Raw genomic sequence first — 18176 nt, forward strand, 5'->3', positions numbered from 1 at the left:
TGAAACAAAAACAAAGCAGAAGAAGAGGAAAAAGATTTTAAAAAAGCAGAACTAGATGAAAAAGATGAAGACGGTAGAAGATGAGGAGAACGAGAAGGAGAAGAAGAAATAATATAGGACAAGAAGAGGAAGAGGAGAAGAAGATGAAACTGCAAAAGTTGGAAAGGGATCACCGTGCCATTTCCTCTCTGAGTGTTAAGACAAACTCCTGCAGCTTGCAACAAATTTCAGCCGAGACTGGAGAGGAAGGACAAGAAAAGATGAAAAAACAAAAACAAAGCAGAAGAAGAAGATGATGAAGAAGGAAGAGGATGAGGAGAAGGAGAAGGGAAAGAAGAAATGGGAGGAGAAGAAAAGAAGAGTAGGAGGAAGAAGAAACTGCGAAAGGTGGAAAGGGATCATCGGGCCATTCCCATCCGAGTGGATTAAGGCAAGCTCCTGCTCATGCTTCTCCTTGCAGAGCTCAGCCGAGACCGGAGGGGGAAAACACAAGAAAAAAAAAGCAGAAGAAGACAAGTGAGAAGGAGGAGAAGGAGATGGAGAAAAAAGAAGGAGAAGGAGAAGAGGAAGAGGAAGAAGATGAAGAAACTGCGAAAGGTGGAAAGGACTGGTGAAGAAAGGACAAGAAGAGAAAAAAAGCAGAAGAAGAGGAAGAGGAGGAGAAGGCGGGAGATAGACAGGTGGAAATATTGAAAGAAGGAGGGAAGGAAGAATGAAGATAGATTACTTTTATTCTGTCAGAACTGTCTCGTCTTCTGTTCAATATATTACCGTTTTACTGCTTTACTGCTGTCCAGGTAAACCTGTTTAACCATGATAAGGGATTGGCTGGAATTCGGTCTTATCATAATGCAAGTTGAATTTTCCGACTCTTCACAAAATTGATCCGTTACTGAGAGACCTTCTCAATATCTTATTGCAGTATGTTTCGTGGAAATATTTTGCAAAGGACGCACTAGTAGTTCTTTTTTTATATCTTCATTATCGAATAAGACAATCGTTGATGGTTTTGTTTTTTCCTGCGTGATTATGTATATAATTACATATTTGCATTTATAGATGTAGGGCGTCACCGTGTTACCCGTATATGCAAAGTAGGAGATTATAAAAGGACGAAAAGTTAGTAGAAAGCTGATTTTGGCAGTACAACTTTATTGACAGTTTTCTGTCTTTCCTTTTTAAAATGTAAAATTGTTCTTGCACTGTAGTAGGGCAAGTACGATAATGTATTATTTCGATTTTGAGCTAAGCATTTCGAGAATTCATAAGTGTCAGAAATCGAAAAAAATCATATTGCAGGGATTTCATGGTGACACATCGCATGTACTTAATTACATTGCCAACCAAAGATGTCAAGAATCGAGCAGCATTTAAATCAGTCGATTGTATCGCTGATCTGTGTGTGACTATCAGAGATCAGTCACTGGTGGAGTGTGTAAGCACTGATTGGTATATATAGGACGATGGCGCCCTCTATTGAAATGATTTCATGGAGTCATGAAGCTGCTGCTAACGCTGCAATTGTCTCTTTCCGTCAACATAATTATGCTCGAAGACACTGAACGCTTTTCTTTTTCTTTCCATGAAACTCAGTGAAAACACGATTTGATACGAACTGCACAAACGAGCGGCGATTCCGGCATACTCGGTAATGACATCTCGTGGCAACGATGCATCGTTGCCACGAGATGTCATGGCAGGACTACTGATCAAGCCTCAATCTGCACACTATACATGTAGCTCAGTATTTTGATGATTGCTATCGTGCTAGTTCTTTTATCCTTGTGGAAAATGTCTTTGTTGTCACTTTTAATATGTGTGGCAGAAAGTGATTTTGAATTTAGGTCATACTATGACTTCAAAATCCTATACCAGCCTCTTTCCAGGGTCATAGTCGGTGTTCCTTTTGTCTTGGTTTGTTATGCCTCGCATTGTTAAAGGTTTGCGGATACCGTAGGTCTACAGACGTCATAGTTTGTCTAAAGTGCAAAATGTGGGAACATAATATATGACATTTTGGCACGATTCCTATTACCTTGGTCTCTAAGTGCTGAATGAAAGGTGTCTTTTCCCAAACATGTAACATTGTGCTTTCTTGGCCTCTTTAAAGCACAGTGCTACTCTGCGTTTCATTTGACGATAATATACGCAGAATAAAATCAAGCAAACGATGCGGTATAAGTTTCATTGAAATCGAACGTACAATAGAACGTTGTGGTGACTTAAATTTGACACGTTCTAAAGCGTTGATTAACATATGATGATGCACATTAAAGTTATTTCATAATCATGCGCCTTAAGGTTTTCATCTTACGAATATAGATATATCACGTTGACCGATTATGCAATTACAAATCTAACCCATCGAAATCGCCAATGCTGGCTGGGTCTAACTTTACTATGATTCGATGCGATATATTAAAAAAAAAAAAAATCATTCATTTCACTTCGGAACAGGGCCATACATTAAGTGGGGTGTACTCTAATCTAGTATTCCTAATATGCTCCCCACTATTTACTCTTATTATTGTTAAATTATCATCATGTCTTTATCATCATTTGAAGAGCTTGCTTCCAGAAGACGCTAAATCCACTGAAAAATGATGGATTTAGCGCCTTTTGGAAGCAAGCTCTTCATATATTGTCATCATCATCATATTCATCATCATCATCATCATCATCATCATAATCATCATCATCATCACTAACATCATAATCATTTCTTTTATTTCTACACATTCAACTTTCCTTGTTCAGCTTGATAACCGTAAAATTCAATGTGCTCACACAACTGTTTTTTTTTTTTTATTTCAACATCAAGGCAAAGTCTGTGACCACTTTTTTGCAATGAGACCTCGGGACAAATGGTACATGCAATCATTCAATAACACAGAAGTATCTCAATTTCAGAATCATAGAAGACAACCCTTTTACCCTTTAGAGATTTCACTGTGGAAAGTCGCAAGGAACACATCATCCATAGGAGGTGTTAATCGTCAAAATCCTGACCCATCTCAATAGCGTCTGAAACCCGCCGGAGAGTGACCACAACTCGTTAGTAAACCAGTAAATGGCGGGAAGCGATTGACGCCAGAAAAATAGAGCACAACCAAGGTTTTTTTATTAAGGATCTAATCCCCCATCAAGATGATACGAAGTAAAACAGAGGACAATTTTTGGACAGGTGCGTTTGTGAGTCACAAAGTTAAGAGGGTAAGACTTATGAGCAGCAAGGTCAGCATTTCTGCAAATTTCCCCTGAAAAGACCTTCGAGAATGAACAGACGTTACGCTAGCCTCACCCCTCATTCTTAGACCATTGTGTCTCGTATTAAGGTTATCAGCTCTCTCTTACTGGATGATGCCGGGGAGGGGGAAAAGAGAAGGACAGAGAGGGAGTGTGTGAGCGAGAGAGGGAGAGGCAGATGTTGTGTGTGTATGTGTGTGTGCGTGAGTGTGTGTGTGTGTGTGTGCGTGTGTGTGTGTGTGTGTGTGTGTGTGTGTTCGTGTTTGTAACAGGGTAATATTCCTGACGGAAAGGAAATATTACAGATCACTGTTAGTTAGCTTTTCGTTATATTCCAAGATGAGGTCTGATAACATCTTGTAACTGAATACAACTCGTGTGGTTTATTACTCATCCCCTCAAAGGGACTGTACAGTACTGGTTGAGGTGGGGATTCATGTTTTGAACATTCCTAAGTGAGATAATGAGAGACCTCCTATGAAATATGAAAGAGCATATACTTTTAAGAAGAATTCAACGTTTATTTGATGAAAATTGGTTTTCAAATGGCTGAGATATCAAAAAAAAAATGATAATAATAAAAGGCGACAGGCCACGCCTTTCATTAGGATCTCTTTGTTTCGCCTTGTTTTCAGATATCTCAGCCATTTGAAAACCGATTTTTCATCAAATAAACTTTTGATACCCCTTAGAATTGCATGCTCTTTGACATCTCATAGAGCGGTTTCTGAATATCTCGCAAGACGTTAAAATCTAAATCCTCACCTGAACCAGAAGTGTACACACCCTTTAACTTTAATCTTTTTCAACATTCTTATTGAACATTCTTATTGATTTTGATTTGGTTTGAAAAGAAAGGTCACATGTCAAAGCGTATTGGCAATATTCCGAAACGCACATTACATTGATTAAACACGTGAAACGCAAATAACTTGAAATATTTTAAATGTGTTCCCCCTCCCTCCCTCCCTCCCTCCCTCCCTCTCTTGATTTTGTTTTATTTTTTGTTTTTGTTTGGTAGAGGAACGAATTGGTTTTTTTGTGCGACAGAGCGGCTTGACCATTAGTTGAGCTGTCATTTAATAAAGAAAAAGTGAAATTATCACAGGGGGCTACTTTCTTGCTGCTTTTAGTCCCCTTCCGGAGTTTCCAAAATAGTTCCAAGAGATTCCAGGAATTTTCTGTTTATTTTTTCGGCTTACTTTTCATTCCCTCTTTTTTGTCTCGTTTTATCATATTTTCTTGTTAATCCTTTTGTTTCCTCCCGTACATTTCTTCTTCTTCTTCCTTCTCATGATCGTCTTCTTTCTCCTAAACTTTGAACTCTTCTTTTTCATCATCACCATCATCATCTTCTTTTTCTTCACCTTTTGTATTTGTGTTATAAATACCTTTAATGTTATCATTCATTGATCATTGCAACCTCGTTCTTACAAAGGCTACATCTCAGAAAATGTGATCAATGTCGATGTGACGGCCAATTTCACCCAAATTTGCACTGTGCCGAAATGAAATAACCTCCGTTGAGCAAACAAGTTGATTTCGAGTTTGCAAGTTAGTGAAACAAGATTTCCGTGGGGACAATAGGGTGGTTGTATTGAATGGTCTCCATAAATACTGGTCCGTGATTAGTCACAATGCAATCACATGACTAATGCAGCGAGGACCGAAATTGTTATAATATTGCCAGCAATGACGTCACATCAGGAAATAGAATTCCAGAATATGATTGGCTGCCGACGGGAGAAAATGAAATTATCTGTATTTATGTAAATACTATTATACAACAAATATCGCCTTGTCTGTCGCTTTAGTGCAACACTTGCCAGTCCCTTGGAAGTTAGATTTTCAGCTCGAGACAACATTTTCCCTCGGACATGTTGGAGAAAATATTCTCCTGGGGAAAGCACAATAACTTGCATGGGTACATCAAGTGTTGTACACCTCTAAAAAGGCGTTAGTCGTATGTAATTGCACACACGTTCTATTACATAGTTTATTTGTTATCATTAGGGTTACCGCTTAACATCGATTTTCTCGGAAATGAACAATACCCTGTTTCGGAGAAGTAACTGAGTTTGTTGAGTATATCAAATTGCCTTTGCTTCGTTCAGACATTTCTACACACCGACAGCTGAACTAGGTAGATGTTTGACAGTGTTATGTTTTCTTAACACTCCAAAATAGTTTTGGGTGCGTATAGAATAAATGGAATAAAGAATTCAATAATTTCAATGTGCTGGAGTCAGGTGTACAATATTCAGAGCAAGACACCTTGCTTAAAATAGCTACACTTATCAGTTTCCGGGTCAGTCCTCAAGTGTCGCTTGTAGAGAGATCAAACAATATCAAACGTGGGAATATGCATGGCTTACCTCAAACAAAGCGCGTTTCAGACGTTCAGGCCCTCTGGTGTTGGTATAGTGATAATGGTAATCTCTTACAGTACCGTACGATTATAATGGTCATGTCCATGTACTCCACAACATAATAAAGCGCAATGGTTATTCAACCAACCTGTGGAATCAGTGTTTAGAAAGTAATTTGAGACGATTTGTGCTAAGCATTCCTTCAAAGAGATAAAAAGGAAACCTATGAAAAGCAAGTGAGCGTCGTCCTGCATGGTCATTACTGCACCTATATACTTTTGTTTGAACTTGGATTGTACCCTGCATAGTATTACTTAAACCGTATAGTTGTCTTTTATTCAGCCTTTGTCTGCCTAATAAGTGTGAGTATTAGAACATTCTTCCTTCATCAAACTGGTTTGTTTTTCCTTCAAAGCTCAATGTCATGAAATATGAAAAATCCATGTTAGTGATCTTGATCTATAGCAGTTGGCAAGTGCACCTGTAACATTGTTACCAAGGTAACGGAAACACATGTTGTCTCTTGCCTTCTTGTCTTCGACAGATGTCTTTCCAAGAAGTACCCAGCTCATCTTCCGACAACATCTGTCATCATCATATTTCACAACGAAGCGTGGAGCGCCCTCTTACGAACAGTACACAGCGTCATCAACAGATCACCTCCCCATGCCCTCGCGGAGGTTATACTCGTTGACGACGCCAGCACAAGAGGTGAGTTCTGACTGAAATAGGATATACTGCAGAAACTTTCTTGGGTATCCAAGAAAAGTAAAGAGAAGGTGAAAAGAGAGTATGGAAATAACGAGAGGGGGGGGGGGGAGTGCATGTGTTTATGGATGTGTCTATAAATGACAGAGGGGGAAGAGGGAAGGAGAAAAAAAAAAGAATGTTCTTCTTGGAGGGTTTACTAGTATTGCATTTCTTTGGGAATGCATAGACTTGTTAATAACCGTGCATTCTTTTCATTATTCACCAAAGTTCATAGAATTGGGAATACATGAACTTGATAACCACGCATCACTTTTATCATCATTCAGGTGACCATGACAGTAACAATTTTTACTCCGTCATGCATCAATTAAAAAAGTCTATGATTGTGATCACACCCTGACGCGCACAATGTAAAAGAAACAAGGGTGTGTGGGGGAGGGGGGGGGGACAAAATATCTTGCTAAAAGACAATCCTTTATCTTGATTTCGCATAAGCTTTAGTTGAAAATTTTTGGACGACACTTGATCTTGAATGACAATCTTTAATGCACGGAGAGTAATGCTCTGTGATATGAAAATTATCTAAACATAGACATTTCGCTTCAGAAGTCAAATCTATCTCACTGACTGATATTGTTTATATTACTTTGTAATCCTTGCAATCATAAATGTAGATTTTTGTTCCATATTTAGTGAAAAATCATGTTTGTTTTTGTTTTTTTCTATTCCCACATCGTCACAGATCATCTCGGTCACCAGCTTGACGAGTACGTGGCAACCTTATCCGTCCCCGTGCGCGTGGAGCGCATGGGTGTCCGGTCTGGCCTCATACAAGCGCGCATGCGCGGCGCCCGCGTGGCCAAAGGTCAAGTGTTGACCTTTTTGGATTCTCATTGTGAGGTCACGGATGGATGGCTGGAACCACTCTTGGCAAGAATAGCTGAAGACAGGTAACTTTGAAAAGTCTTCTTGAAGCATTTCGTCAAGCGTTTTGTCAGATATTTTTTTTTGGGATAAATTTTATCTTAGCCAATCAGATGCAAAGATTTTAGTATCATATAACAGCTTATCGGGAAAAACAAAACAAACGAATGATGAAAATGCCCCCCTGGATTCGGCAGTTGCTGCTGAAGACACTATCAGCTACTTTTTTTTTGCGTAACCGTCTTATAAAAAAGTATTTCCAATATTCATCTACAGGTGGAATCGATGATTGATTGATTGATCGATTGATTAATTGATTAATTGATTGATTGATTGATTGATTTCTAGTTCTGCCCTTCCCTTTTCATACAGTAAATGTAACAAAAAGTCAATTAAAAAAGGTTATAGAGTGCAACGTTGTTTGAATCTAACAGTTGGAACAGGTAAGTGATTATCATAAATTAAAATGTACGACATCATTCCATGATAACACATAATGAAGATGAGCGGGTGTCATCTTATGCAGGTGCAAACTTAAGAATTACCTGTACCTGACAAATTAAGACAAACTACATAACTCTTAAGTAAAAGACAAAAACTCTTAAATATAACAGAAATACAGGAGACAGTCATTATAAGCAAATGTTTTGCGAGGATTATGGCCTCAGAAATTTTAAGACGTTATTCATTGCTTATGTCAGATCATCCCTGATGGCTAAATTGCAGAAAGAGAAAAAGAGTGTTGAGAGAGAGAGAGAGAGAGAGAGAGAGAGAGAGGGGTGGGGGGGGGGGGGGAGGGGGCAGAGAGAAACTTCGGTCCAAATTTTGCTGCCTATGGGATGACCCGTGAGGGGGTTGAAAGGAATCTTCTTTGGTCTCCCCTAGATAAAGATCTCTTTGCACATAATTTATTAGACGTGAAAGTCTTGATTTAAAAGTGATGTACAGTTTTTGATTGAGTTCAGCGCTCTTATCAGCCACACTTTTGTCATGCCCGTTGCAAATCAATGAAATGATGTATCTATTGCGATTCTTGCGAGTCTTTACTATAAGATCTCGACCAAATGACGTGTTTTCCGTACTGCGCTGTATCAAATCTTCTTTGTGTGAGTTGCATTGCAAATAGAAAAAAAATACACACCTGATAGCAATCATTGTAGGTACCCATTCATGCCGATTTGAATTTTGTGGGTTAATAAGACATTCTCAGCCTCGATATCGATACACCTCCTACATTGAGGTATGAGTTTTCTCAATTTGTCTGCCCTCTGTCCAAATGGAATTTGGAAGATTCGCAACTGCTGATCTATAAACAAGCATGTCGAAGAAGAGGAACCAGCGGGAATCGAATTTTTAACTGAAACTGAAACTTGAAACTGCTTTCATTTAATATGCCTTGTCCGCATTGGACTAATTAGCTTATCAATGTCGGAATTTTCGAGCTGGGGTATTTGTTCCAAGCTCATCGTATCATTGCCGGCAACCAGCTTGACCAGGGACAGCCTGGTGGTAGTGTATCTGCCTGGAAAGCAGTAGATGACAGGCTCGATATTTTCACCCCTCTGCTTAATATACATCACTTACTTACACTTCCAACATTCTTTAGCGTGATGACGTAGACGGAACATAGGCAATAGTGAAAATGAATTATTTCAGCTGACGGATCATCGGGTCAATATTCTTATCTTCAGAAGCAACGTGGTCACTCCGGTCGTTGACGTCATCAACGACGAGACGCTAGCTTACGAGGGCGACGGGGAAATCCCCTTCGTCGGCGTATTCGACTGGAGGCTGACGTTCACGTGGCAGGCGGTCCAGAAGCGCGACCTCGCCCTCATCAAAGGCGATCCGACATTGCCCATCCCTTCCCCTACTATGGCCGGTGGGCTGTTCGCCATCGACAAGGGGTACTTCGTGGAAACGGGCATGTACGATCCTGGTTACGAGATTTGGGGAGCCGAGAACCTCGAAATATCCTTCAAAGTACGTGTGTTTGTAGTTGTAGTTGTAGTTGTAGTTGCAGTTGTTGTTGTTGTTTTTTTGTTGTTGGTTTTCCCTATTTCTTTTTTTTAATGAGCTTCCAGCTTCACTGTCTATAGTGTAAAAGGGTAGGTCATGTGGTTGGGTCTTTACCAAAGCAAGTGGATACCATTATAAATACACACTATCTCACACCACACATTATTCTTCCTCTGTGCTCCTTTCTTTTCTAAATCAAACTTAATCATTATTGCCTACTTATTAACTCTCATTCTCCCAAATTTCCCTTACGAAGTCCATATCACACTTATTCCTGCACTTGCATTGTTTTACCACAGGTAGCGAAGTCACATGAGATTTTTGTTAACATTGATATTGTTTCCACGCGGTGCAATAATGATCAAACGGAAGCATCTCCTTACGTTCCTCTGCGCTCTAGCATGCCTGTTAAATTAATTTTCGTGTTAATGTAGAAAATGATGAAGATTTACTACTTCTCTTCGTGTCATCCTCATTCTCTTGATATGAGGAAAATGTTCATATAAAAGATATAATTACCATCCCTCGTCTTGCAGTTATGACTAAATATGTGACAAAAAAGAAGGTCCTAATAAAAGGTGGAACTCGATTTTTTTATTTGGACCACTTTGATTTACTTTGCTTTTGGATATTTCAGCCATTTCGCAACCGATTTTCATCAAACAAACTTTGAATTCATCTTAGAATTGTATGTTCTTTGATATTTCATAAGAATTAGTGGTTTCTAATTATCTCGCAGAAAGTCAAAATCTGAATCTCACATCTCAACCAAAACTACATTATCCCTTCAAGTGGGACATACGTGGGACATACGACTATACGAGCTCCATCTTCACTTCTGGATAATGGCTTGCAGATAGAACAGTCTACCATTGATACTGTGTACCTTTTTTACGTTGTGTTGCTTTGTCCATTCACCTTCCCACTCCAGACATGGATGTGCGGTGGTCGTCTAGAAATCATCGGCTGTTCCCACGTAGGCCACATCTTTCGACGCAAGGCCCCTTACAACAATGATCACCACCACGATTTTCTCAGTCACAACAACAAACGACTGGCGGAAGTCTGGTTGGACGAGTACAAGGAGTTTTTCTACTTCGTGTCTCCGCATGTGCTAGCGGCCGACGAAGGAAACATCACCGATCGACTCGAACTCAGGCGCAGACTTGGTTGCAGGTCGTTTAAATGGTATTTGGAAAATGTTTATCCAGAGACGTCGTGGCCATTAAAGGGACGGAAATTCGGCGAGGTAAGAACCAATATTATAAGAAGGTCACGCACTCAAACCACAATCAGGGTAAATTCATGTTCAGGACTCCCTATGTCAATATCAGCTGTGGTTTCCTTGCTAACTTTCCATCGTCCGATTACGTGAATCTTGGTCTTGGAGGGAGTTTCTTGTACCCCTTTTGTGGACACATATACCTTTAAACTACCTTCATTTATGGAATGAGTACAAGCTGTTTTTCATGGTTTTGCAGTAATTTGTACTCCCTGGTGATCATTGATGCCGTGTATACTTTGGTAACATAAAACTATAATGTATGCATCACCTATGTATTACATATTAGATGCAAATTACAGTGGTAATCAGTGGGTTTGTGGTGGAGTCATAGAACAGATTGTTTATTACCCACGAGGAAGTGTCTGACGAATGATGATCCAAGGCGAAATTAGGTGGAAGGCGGCTGAGAATAATTTGGCATTTATAGCCACTCCAATCCGACGCCACGAAGTCATTTCGTTTCTATTATCACTGACCCAACTTTTAGGGAAAAAAAAAGAGAAAAAGATTGATAGAGAAGAGGGGGGGGGGGGTAAATAGAGGGAGATGGAAAAGGGCTGGAAGATAATGGGGAAGAAAGAGAAAAATGAGGGAGAGAAAAAAAAACAGATGAAGCTTGTGTGAGTGGGAGATGGGGGATAGAGAGGGTTTGTGTGGATGTGTGTGTATGTATTTGTGTGTGTGTGTGTGTGTGTGTGTGTGCGTGTGTGCGTGTGTGTGTGTGCGCGAGTGTGATGGTGTAGGAGGGAAGGAGAGATGGAGAGAGAGTATTACGTGTATTTTCGTGTGTGTGAAAGAGATGTAGAGATAGAGACATAATATTATGACGATAGTGTTAGATTGATGGAGAGAAATAGAGGCATATAGATGAAGATAGAGGTAGAGTAATGGAGAGAGATAAAGACATGTAAAGAAAGGGTAGATGGAGGGAGAGAGATAGAGACATATGAAGATAGAGGTAGATGGATAGAGAGAGATAGAGACATATGAAGATAGAGGCAGATGGGTGGAGAGAGATAGAGACATATGAAATAGAGATAGACGGATGGAGAGAGATAGAGACATGTGAAGATAGAGGTAGATAGATGGAAAGAGACAAAGACATGAAGATAGAGGTAGATGGATGAAGAGAGATAGAGACATACGAAAATTGAGGTAGATGGATGGAGAGAGATAGAGACATATTATGAAGATAGATGTAGATGGATGGAGAGATAGACACATGAAGATAGAGGCAGATGGATGGAGAGAGATAGAGACATATGAATTAGAGGTAGATGGATGGAGAGAGATAGAAATATATGAAGATAGAGGCAGGTGATGAAGAGAGATAGAGACATATGAAGATAGAGGTAGATGAATAGCGAGAGATAGAGGAGCAAGCCTCTCATCTCCATCTCATCTTCAGACGCCCTTCTTCGATATATTATGGGCAATTTATATTGGAAGACACGTCGGAGCAATCTGTTGTCTCCCGAATAGTTTTATCGCCTCATACAAGTCATGCTGGCCGGTCGTATATTACAGTATTTAACGGTGCAGACGTCTTCAAACATAGAATGAGAAATAATGCTGGAAGGCATGCCATTCCTTTGTATCTAGTGTTAAAGGAGGCTTCAAGATTACACTGTATTTGAAGACTTTTTCAGTTTAACACCCATACAAATTGGTTATACTGGGTACAGAGTTTCGGAATTGATGAATTGGAATGTTTGCAAAATTGATAACAAATCAAAATGAACGAGGATGATGACACAGCAGCTTCACATAAGAATGCATAATTGGGTGCTCAAGGTAGCAGCACAAAAGAAGAAAGCAGTCATAAGTTCTACCAAGGTGGATTTGTTAAGCAGGTGGCATTGTAATGAATTACATTGCTTCATTACTAGAATGTTTGAGCCTTTAATGTCATCATCATTGTTCAGTGAATTATGTTGTGGGTTGTGATTATTTATGTACTGTACATTGTGTTTATTGTATAAATCGTCTGGACTTGCTTTTCGCATTGCCAGAACTGTAGTGATTTGCACACATTATGTTCAGCAATAATCATGAAAATCGTCTCCTGACATCTCATCAAATCGTCCTTTCCCAGACTGAGATGATATTACTGATATAAGAGAGATTATATTCTACATGTTTACGTAAAGTTATAATGGTCTCATAATTCCACAAGTTAAAACTCAAGCCGGAAAAAAAAATCGTTTTCACACTATGCATCATGTATTTGGAATCAGCTCCCCGCTGAAGTCCGAAACGCCACCTCTCTTCAAGCGTTCGTAAGAGCATACATATCTCACTTGGGGTAGAATTCGGGTATTTTTGATATTCCTGTTTAATGTTAAGGTATTTTTTTTCTCAAATAATATGAGTTTGTGTATTATTATCGTCAAGGATTAACTTTGCATTTCTTCATTAGCTCACCTGAGCCAAAGGCTCAAGTGAGCTATTGCGATCGCCCTTCGTCCGGCGTCCGTCGTGCGTCGTGCGTCGTGCGTCGTGCGTCGTCCGTCGTCCGTCGTCCGTCGTCCGTCGTCCGTCGTGCGTCGTCCGTCGTGCGTCGTGCGTAAACTTTTTACATTTTCATCTTCTTCTTGAAAACCCCAAGACCGATTTTCATCAAACTTGGCAGGTAGCATCCCTAGGGGGTTAGGAACTCAATTTGTTAAAATGGGCACCATGCCCCACCCAGGGGGCCCCCAGGGGGGCCCAAACCCCCCAAAATTAAGGAATCTGTAAAAATCTTCTTCTCTAGAACCAGAAGTGATAGAGCTAAGTTAATAATATGAGTTAGTACATTGATGACTGTAGTTTCAAGTTTGTTCATGGCAGAATCAGGGGTGCCCCCCTTGGGACCCAGGGGAGGGGGGTGGGGAAGGGTTCTAATGGGGCCTAAATTGTACATTTTCATCTTCTTCTTGAGAACTCCATGACCCATTTTCACCAAACTTGGCAGGTAGCATCCCTAGGGGGTTAGGAACTCCATTTGTTAAAATGGGCACCATGACCCACCCAGGGGGCCCCCAGGGGGCCCAAACCCCCCAAAATTAAGGAATCCGCAAAAATCTTGTTCTCTAGAACCAGAAGTGATAGAGCTAGGTTAATACTATGAGTTAGCACATTGATGACTGTAGTTTCAAGTTTGTTCATGGCAGAATCAGGGGTGCCCCCCTTTGGACCCAGGGGGGGGGGGGGGGTGGGGGTGAGGAGGGGTCCTAATGGGGCCTAAATTGTACATTTTTATCTTCTTCTTGAGAACCCCATGACCCATTTTCACCAAACTTGGCAGGTAGCATCCCTAGGGGGTTAGGATCTCAATTTGTTAAAATGGGCACCATGCCCCGCCCAGGGGGCCCCCAGGGGGCCCAAACCCCCCAAATGAAGGAATCTTTAAAAATCTTCTCTAGAATCAGAAGTTATAGAGCTGAGATAATACTATGAGTGAGTACAGTAATGACTGTAGTTTCAAGTTTGTTCATAGGAGATCCAGGGGTGCCCCTCTTGGGGGTGGGGGGGGGGGGTGGTTGGAAGGGTCCAAATGGAGGCCTGAATTGTACATTTTCATCTTCTTCCTGAAAACCTCATGATGGATTTTTGTCAAACTTGGCAGGTAGCATCCCTAGGTGGTCAGGATCTCAATTTATCAAACTGGGCACCATGCCCCACCCAGAGGGCCCCAGGGGGCCCCAATTCCCCCAAATTAAGGAATCTTGAAAAAATTGGGCCCTTATTGTACATTTTCATCTTCCACTTGAGAATGCCTCGTCAAATTTTGGTAGAGCTGTGAATAATTTAGATTAGTGACTGCGTGAAAGGTGAACTTGCGATACTCAGGTGAGCGCTAGACCCGCGGGTCTCTTGTTTATATAGAGTATTGATATTGTGTTGATGTTATGATGTATAAAAGGAATGTCCTTGATTTGTTATTTTGTGTTTGTTGAACTGTTATATTTTGTCATTCTGTTGCAGGGCCCCCTAGGATAACAGTGTTTAAACCACTGATGGGGCTACCCTGGGTAAAGAAAACTGAATAAATAATAAATAAATAAATCAAGAATAAACACATGATAGAGTAATAAAAATAGGGTTTATTAAGGTTTACAGTCTGTATTCATACCCGTTAAGTGTGTTTTAGTGGTTGTCAAACTTTCATAATCTTCATTCAAATAGATACGACATGTCGAAACAGGATGGTGCTTGGACACTGGAGGGCAAACCAAGGACCCCTTTCCTGTCATAGCTCACCCGTGCCACGGCGAGGGAGTCAGTCAGGTATTAAAATAAGGCTGCATGGACGCTTCCGAAGAGTATACATCAAACATTTTCGTGTATGCTCTATTTGTGTATCTTACTATGACTGTGTGCGTGTGTATGTGTGTGTGTGTGTGTGGGGGGGGGGGGTCTTGTCATTATTTTAAGGTCTTCTGTGAGATTACTATTGTATGTTTTAAGACAAAAACAGCAGCACATTCTCACATTCAAAATAAATAGACAGACAAACGAAAGTACATGCAAAAAGAAAGACACACACCAAAAAAACTGAAAATTAGCAAATCATCAATGGGACTTATTCTTGCCTCCTGGTGGATTGGTGTACGATTTGATGTTAGTATGACGTCACATCATTTAAACCCCTCAGGTCCACCATCCATGTTATTCTGTGCAAACAAGGGCCTAATGGTTACTACAGTGTTAACTAATTTTCCTTAATGGAATTTATATACTGAAGTTACACAAATTATATTTGAGTCCACATCCAACGCAGTCGTTTTACTTTCGACGATCATTTGACATCAATCCAACACACCCTACATTCGGTGGGTGGGGTTTGATTAGAATGCAAATCTATCACAAACTTATAATTGGAGCTTAATCGATTGTGTCCCATAACGGCTCAAAATGTAAAACGCGGGTAGTGGTGATCCGAATCTCATGCAGGCTATAGGTATAATTACCTTTGCCATAATGCTGTATGCGCCCAATCTCCGAGGCGGACGCCATTCTGAATCCGTGAGGAATTATAATCTGAGTAAACAGCATTGTATTTGACCAGGAGTATTTGATATCGCAGGCTAATGGCTACTAGAATGCATGGGATCATTATTGATCAAAGGCTTGACATATTACTTAGTTCTGTGGTCACTGGTCGATGCCGATAGCTCATATATATAGCTAGCCTGTACGGTACAAAAACCACACAGGTATGGTGTTAATTGAATTTGCCTGGAGGATAACACGATATAGATGTCTCATGTAGCCAACAGCATAATGACATTCGAGTAAGTGGTAAACCGACATATTGCAGGAATATAATTGGAAACGTAAATTTGTATGGGAAAAAATATAGGTTGATAAGGAAAGACGCTATGAACATTACATTGAATAAACCAACGTATACCAAAGCACTATCATACTGTTAAAGTGATTTGTCTACTCAGCTCTAGTTGCCTGGATACACTGTAAAAACATTGGTGTTAGATTTAACACCACGGGTGTTAAATCTAACACCGATCAAACTTCAATAAAGGACCACACCCACAGGTGTTAAAAATGCACTGTGATGGTGTTGAAAAGTGTTCACCTGACACTTCGTGGTGTTAATTTGACACTGTACCTGGTGTTATTTTGACACTGTACTGGTGTTAATTCAAAAATGACACCACATGGTGTTGATTTGATATTTGTTGGTGTTAATATCAATGGTTTAACACCCGTCCAGCTTCAATAAGAGACCACACCAGCTGGTGTTACTTTGGTGTAAATTTATTTTCACGGAGGTGTTTATTTAACACCATAAAACGAGCACCGAAAATTTAACACCAGCTCGGTGTTCACTATTTAACACCGGACTTTTTGCAGTGTACATTTAGGGGGGGGGGGGAATGTCACCTTTGCCATTTGTATGTATATTATTTTATCATCTGCGTCAAAAATCTAGTGCATGTTAGATCATCATTACAGTAAAAGAATAGATTGGGTAATAAATTTTCATTTGTTTTATCATTTTATGTGTAAAATATAATTTATCATCTTCCTCAGAAATCTAGTGTGTAAAATCATCATAACAATAAACTGTAGATCAGCTCTTCACGCTCATTATATCTTCTGTTTTGTTTTGTCATTTTTTTTTTTTTTTTTTTTTGGTATTAGGTCTGGATGTACACATCTGACGGAGAAATCAAGCACGACACAAACTGTTTGGATTTCGATGGCTCCAAAATCCAGGTGTACGGCTGTCATCAAATGAAAGGCAACCAAGAGTGGTTTTACGATGAAAAAGTTAGTAAAGTGTAGTTTCGATTTGTTTGTTTGTTTGTTTGTTTGTTTTTTGTTTTCCAGGTGACCCAACACAGTTGATCCGAAAAAAACCCAACATATTGAATGAAAATGATGGATATCCGAATATGAAAGTGTAAAGAAAGACCCCATGAATGATACATTCTAGCATCCATATAGACAGGCAAATCTACACTTTCTGAAAATAGTGCATGGTGTATACGACAAATACAAGACATGCAAATGTATCTTTTGCATGCTTTATACAACTCTTAAGACTTTTGAAAATTTTCCACGAAGACGATCAAACGGATATGACATTTGAAATTAAAGTTCCATCAGTATGACCTCTAACTTGAATGATCTTTTACAAAGGGATTGAAAAAAATGTTTCCCCAAATTTCTAACTTATTATCATTCTGAATACGAACTTTCTGAGCAGAAATCTATTATTTGATAAGGTAATTTTGAAAGTACATGTAACTCACTAGTGTTCCTACGACTTAATTCTGAACCACCCCCACCCTCCTCACTCTCTCTCCCATCACAGTCGCAAGAGCTTAGAAAAGATGCCGGGAAGTGTCTCGACCTCCAAGTCTACGGCGGCAACTTCACTCTCAGTGTGCAAGATTGTGACGGCAACTTCAGTCAGAAGTGGCAGCTAAACATGCGGGAATGGGAGCTGAACAAAGCGGGCTTACATAAAGATAAACTCAACCAAAATGTGCCGTTTTGAAAAACACAAACAAAACAAAACAAAACAAATCTATCGTGCCACCTTGAACAATAAAGGAAAATGTGGGAGTAATAGAAACGTGAAGATCTTCTTTGTTTACTGTCAAAGACGCTAAACGCGATCGTTCTTTACGAGGTGCTGCATAAAATTGTGCTAGAGAGGTACTCGGCTTCATGTTAAAATCACGGAGCATGTTCAAATCGACCTTTATTGGACAAAAAGAGTGATTAGTCTAAAGTATACTCAGCGTTGAAATTGTCAAAACAATTCGATTTTAAAAAAATGAGCAAGTCGTGGAAATTTACAAGGTTTACACACTGCACGAAACAATGATATCGGCCATCATAAAAGATATGGAGATGACGATGTCTTCTCATTTCAACTGCTTCATTGGTCGATTAATTTTTAGTCTTAAAGCAAGTATCACAGATAAATTCTTTGTATTGATACTGTATAATTATTCATTGACAATTTTAGAGCCGGTCGCTTCGAGACTATTGAAGCTGTGATGATGTTTTGTGAACACATGCACAGTCTAAGAATTTGCAAGTTTTCTATGTTATGCGTGCCTTTGAATCAACTTCCATAATCTTGGAGGTTTATATTTCGA

General features: G+C 39.8%; 1 protein-coding gene across 1 annotated transcript in view; it reads left to right on the top strand.

The window, feature by feature from the left end:
- Positions 1-18176, top strand: part of LOC139737987 (polypeptide N-acetylgalactosaminyltransferase 1-like) — a 49271-nt gene extending 31095 nt beyond the window's left edge. The window contains exons 3-9 of the mRNA XM_071648653.1: positions 6160-6326; positions 7069-7276; positions 8942-9233; positions 10201-10518; positions 14725-14826; positions 16705-16833; positions 17381-18176. Coding sequence (XP_071504754.1) covers positions 6160-6326; positions 7069-7276; positions 8942-9233; positions 10201-10518; positions 14725-14826; positions 16705-16833; positions 17381-17566 — 1402 coding nt within the window. The 3' untranslated portion in view covers positions 17567-18176. The remainder of the gene's footprint in view (positions 1-6159; positions 6327-7068; positions 7277-8941; positions 9234-10200; positions 10519-14724; positions 14827-16704; positions 16834-17380) is intronic.

The sequence above is a fragment of the Diadema antillarum genome, unplaced genomic scaffold (genome assembly GCF_040938485.1).
Source record: "Diadema antillarum isolate AM-2024a unplaced genomic scaffold, OU_Dant_1.0 seq00000718_RagTag, whole genome shotgun sequence".
NCBI lineage: Eukaryota > Metazoa > Echinodermata > Echinoidea > Diadematoida > Diadematidae > Diadema > Diadema antillarum.